A 5,000-nucleotide genomic window follows, 5' to 3' on the forward strand; every position below is an offset into this window, starting at 1 on the left:
TAACGAGGAAGCCCCGCGCGGGATCAGGCCGGGATAGGTTGGTGATCCCGCGTGAAAGCCCACCATTAAAGCGGGATCGGTTCGGCATCCCAGCGAGAGGGGGAGGGAGGGAGAGGGAGAGGGAGAGCGAGAGGAGGGAGAGGGAAAGGGGGAGGGAGGGAGGTAGACAGGGAGGGAGGGAGGGAGGGAGAGGGGAGAGAGGGAGAAGGGAGAAGCTATCCCTTCGCCCTCCACTGGCGCCATATCTCTTCCCCTTTATTTCCCTACTTTTTTTTTTTGTTTCATTTTCCTGAACCCTCCCTCTTTTTTTCCGTCTCATTTAGATGTTTATGGTTGTTTGCTCCCTTCCTCTCCCGCTTTCCCCCTCCCTCTTCTCCCGCAACTCTCCTCCTTCCTCCTTCTCCCTCCACCTCCCCCATCCCCCTCCCCCTTCTACCTTCTCCCTCCACCTCCCCCATCCCCCTCCCCCTTCTACCTTCCCCTTCCCCCTTCCCTTCACCCCCTCCCCCTCTCCTTCTCCCCCCCCCCACCTTCGTAGCAAGGATCCAAGCGCACGAGGCCGCTGAGTGACGGGAGGCGCTCGGCTCTGTATGCAATGAAACATTTCGAGTGTGCGTATATTCTGACGTACATTCAGACGCACACACACACACATGTACAAATTGTAAAGAGAGGAAGGGAAGGAGAGGGAGAGGGAGAGGGAGAGGGAGAAAGGGAGGGAGCGAGGGAGAGAAAGAGAGAGAGTGGGAGAGAGAGAAAGAGAGAGAGAGGAGATGAGAGCAGAGCGAGCGAGAGAGAGAGAGAGAGAGTGAGAGAGAGAGGAGAGAGAGAGAGGAGAGACGAGGAAAAGTGAGAGAGAGAGAGAGAGAGGAGGGAGAGAGAGGAGAGAGGGGAGGGAGACGAGAGAGAGAGAGAGAGAGAGAGAGAGAGAGAGAAAGAAAGCGAGAAGGAGAGAGAGAGAAAAAAAAAACATAAAAGAGGAGAGGAAAAGAGAAATATCAAAATCAAGAGAGAAGAAAGGGGAGAAGAACAGGAAGGGGAATAGAGAGAAAAAAAAATAATTAAAAGAACAGGAATAAAGAAAAGAAAAGAAAGAGGAAGAAAGAGAAAGAGAAAGAAAGAAACGGAACAAGACGGAGAGAGAGATAAAGTTCACGTTGCTGTAAATTTAGCTTTCTTGTATACATTCGATCGCCCCACATCTACGCCAGAGGGTCTTTTACCTCGGCGATATAACCTCGGAGGAAACTACAGCACGACAGAAATCTACACTTCTACGTTGTCGCTACAACTCGGCGAAAATAACCCTGTTGGTTGTAGGATTTGCAGCCCTCGCGTGGAAGGCACCCCCCCCCCTCCCTCTTTCTCCCCTCGCCTCTCCCCCACATTGCTTTTCTCTTCTCTCCTCTGCTCTATTTCGCTTTTCCTTTCTCTCCTTTCTACCATTTTTCTTTTCTTCTCTCTTCTCTCCTTTATCCCATTTCTCTTTTTTCTTCTCTCCTCTACTCTATTTCTCTTTTCTTTTCTCTCCTTTCTCCCATTTCGCTTTTCTCTTCTCTCTTCTACCGTTTTTATCCTCTCCTTTACCTTATTTCTCTTTTCTATTCTCTCTATCCGCTTCCTATTTATCTTCTCTACTTTACCCCATTTCTCTTTCTCTTCTCTTCCCTATGACTTCCCTCTTTCTTCTCTCTCCCCTATTCCCTTCCTCTTCCTCTCCTCTTCTCTCCCCATTTTCTCTTTTCTCTTCTCTTTTCCACACCATTTCTGTTTTCTCTTTTCTCCTCTGTCCCCTTCCTCTTTCTCGTCTCCCTCTCATCTCCCCTCTCATCTTCCTTTCCCCCATCCCCCATCCCTTCCCTCCCCCCCTCCTCCCCCTCCACCCCTCATCTTCTCCCTGCTCCCCCCCTCCTCCCCTTCTCCTCCCCCCACCTCCCCTCCCTACTCACCCCTCCTCCTACCCACCTTCTCCCCCCACCTTCTCCCTACTCACCCCCTCCTCCCCCCCTCCTTCCCTCCTTGCTCACCCCCCTCCTCCCCCCCTCCTTCTCTCCTTCTCCCTGCTCCCCCCTCCTCCCCCACCTTCTCCCTGCTCCCCCCTCCTCCCCCCACCTTCTCCTCCCCCCACCTTCTCCCTGCTCCCCCCCCCCTTTCCCCTACTCCTTCCCAGGGTGAAATGACTTACAAACTCGAACTGCATTTCAATTTAATACAGATATGCACAGAGAGCGCGAGTAATTGTGGTTTGAATGGATAGAAAATTGACGTGGCGTATGTGTTGTTGCGTGTTTCTTTGTTTGTTTGTTTCTGTTATTTGTTATTTCTTGATTGTTCTTTCATTTATTTGTGTATCTGTTTGTGTATTTTATTTATTTGTTTGTTGGGTTGTTTGTTTGTATGGGTATTTATTTGTTTATTTGTTTATTCATTTGTTTGTTAGTTTATTTGTTTGTCTTTATAGCTGCAACTAGATCCGCCTTGTATAATTTGTGTATTTATTTGTTTGTTTGTTTTCTGTTTGTTTTTATTTGTTTATTTATGTATTTACTTACTCATTTATCTATGCATTTGTTTATTAATCTGGTTGCTGCTAAATCCACCTTATTCTTTATATTTTTATTAACATCAGAGATTTAAAAGTTTGAATTTCTGTTTTAATTTCTAGATCGGGGTTTATTATGTCAGGGAAACTTCACTAATTAATTAAGGTACCAAGAGGGAAAAGTGGCGGGGAGGGGGGGGGGGAGAAATGATGAAATGAATTAGGGTAATTGAGGACAGATGGTCGTTTTTATTTGTTTGTTGAAGTGATGGGTCAGTTATTCACGTCAGGAGACTTCAGGTGGTGTAGAAACGGAATATGTTTTGTTGTTGTTGTTGTTGCTGTAGTCTGTAAAAGTAACGATGGTGGTGCTTTCTTATCGTTCTCTTTATTCAAGCGTTCTCTTTCCCTATCTGTCTGTTTCTGTCTTTCTCTGTCCTCCTGTCTGTCTGTCTGTCTCTGTTTTATTCTGTCTCTGTCTCTGTCTTATTCTCTCTCTCTCTCTCTCTCTCTCTCTCTCTCTCTCTCTCTCTCTCTCTCTCTCTCTCTCTCTCTCTCTCTCTCTCTCTCTCTCTTTCTCTCTCTCTCTTTCTCCGCCTTTCTCTCTCTCTCTCTCTCTCTCTCTCTCTCTCTCTCTCTGCCTTTCTCTCTCCCAGCTTCCAAATCCCTCATTCCATATGCTCGATTAACCTTAATCACACCATTCCTTTTATATCATACAATCCGACCCTCAACACCACACGTTGCCATACATCACTCTTTCCTTTTCATAATGCACTAATACCCTTCTATTTTCCTTTTACAGGTAAGGGGTGCTTTACCAAGGCATAAGATCGTCCACGTGGGTCCTTCTGTTGTCAGGTAATGTTGAAAATGGGAAGAATAGAAGGAGGAGGCGTTGCATGGTGCAATCGGGGTCGAAATATGGCCGTGTTGCAGGATTCTCGTGTCTATTTTCAATTGTATTTCTTTATCTTATTCGCGTGTTGGGTGTTTGTGTGTGCGGCTGTAGGGAGTTATTTTATCTCTCTCTCTCTCTCTCTCTCTCTCTCTCTCTCTCTCTCTCTCTATATATATATATAATATATATATATATATATATATATATATATATATATTTTTTTTTTTTTTTTTTTTTTTTTTTTTTTCTTTCTCTCTCTCTCTCTCTCTCTTCTCTCTCTCTCTCTCTCTCTCTCTCTCTCTCTCTCTCTCTCTCTCTCTCTCTCTCTCTCTCTCTCTCTCTCTTCTCTCTCTCTCTCTCTCTCTCTCTCTTCTCTCTCTCTCTCTCTCTCTCTCTCTCTCTCTCTCTCTCTCTCTCCGTGTATATCTTCCTGTCTATCTATCTATCTACCTACATATCTACAGCCTTTTGCAATTATGAAATAGTATATCCTTAACATATTCCGCATCGACAAACCTTATTAAAGAAATGACACTCTAAGTCGGCAAACTTAGACCATGTTATCACAGGCCTAAGTCTCCCGAACTAGGGCCGAAACTCTGGACTAAGTTATCATACTTTGTAGACGAACTAAACTATGGCCCAAGAAGTTAGTATACTTGGAGTAAGACAGTGCATTTTAAGTTGCTGTTCTTGGATTAGGCGGTTGGTAGGCCTGTCGTACGGGATCCTCGCATAATTGGTACGCATGTGTGTTCGATTGTATCTTTTATTATGATTGTTATTGTTATTTTTGATGGTTTATTTGTATTTTTTTCATGATTTAAGTTAAGTCCGAAGAGATGCTCAACAGGTACCACGTCATTCATGTAAGTTTATATGTTTGTATACTTTAAACATTGTGTTTATGTTAAAATATCATCCCTGCGTTAACTTATGCACGCGCTTGCATATATTGGACATGTTAAAATACAGTGCACATTTTTGAATATCATGCACGTGTTAAAATATCATGTACATTTTAAAATATGATGCACAGGTAAAAATAAGGATGCCATGCACATTTCAAAATATCAGCACATATTAAAATACCATACACACATTAGAACAACATACATTTATGCTGAAATACAATATACACACATAAATAAAAAAAATATACAAATATTGAAATACCATACACACATTAAAATATAATACAAATTGAAAAGAAAAGAACAGATATTGAAAAACAATCCACACATTAAACTGCCATTTGCACGTAAAAATATCGTCATGCACACATTCACACACCATGCGCCAGAGGAACTTACGCCATGCCGCGCCAGAGACATGAGGTTTCAGAGGCCTTTCTTCCTCTTTAAAAGGTTTCCCCGGCGGTCTTAACAAGTATTTCCCCTTTAGTACTCTTTCGTGTTCATTGTTCTCTACTTACGGAACAGACTCTCCGGTTTCTAAAACTCCTTGCGCTGATCCAAACGCCTTTTGTGGGTGAGCTCTGGGAGTTTTCGGATCTGTAATCTGTCTATTTCCTTTTTGCTTTATTCGTTAGAATTA

At 43.7% G+C, this 5,000-nt stretch overlaps 1 protein-coding gene across 1 annotated transcript in view; it reads left to right on the forward strand.

The window, feature by feature from the left end:
• LOC119598522 (coiled-coil domain-containing protein AGAP005037-like) overlaps positions 1-3,539 on the forward strand; it is a 223,097-nt gene extending 219,558 nt beyond the window's left edge. Inside the window, exon 8 of the mRNA XM_037948147.1 lies at positions 3,348-3,539. Within this exon, the coding sequence (XP_037804075.1) occupies positions 3,348-3,407 (60 nt within the window). The 3' untranslated portion in view covers positions 3,408-3,539. The remainder of the gene's footprint in view (positions 1-3,347) is intronic.
• The last annotated feature ends 1,461 nt before the right edge of the window (positions 3,540-5,000 follow it).

Source organism: Penaeus monodon, chromosome 41 (genome assembly GCF_015228065.2).
Source record: "Penaeus monodon isolate SGIC_2016 chromosome 41, NSTDA_Pmon_1, whole genome shotgun sequence".
In the NCBI taxonomy this organism is placed as follows: domain Eukaryota; kingdom Metazoa; phylum Arthropoda; class Malacostraca; order Decapoda; family Penaeidae; genus Penaeus; species Penaeus monodon.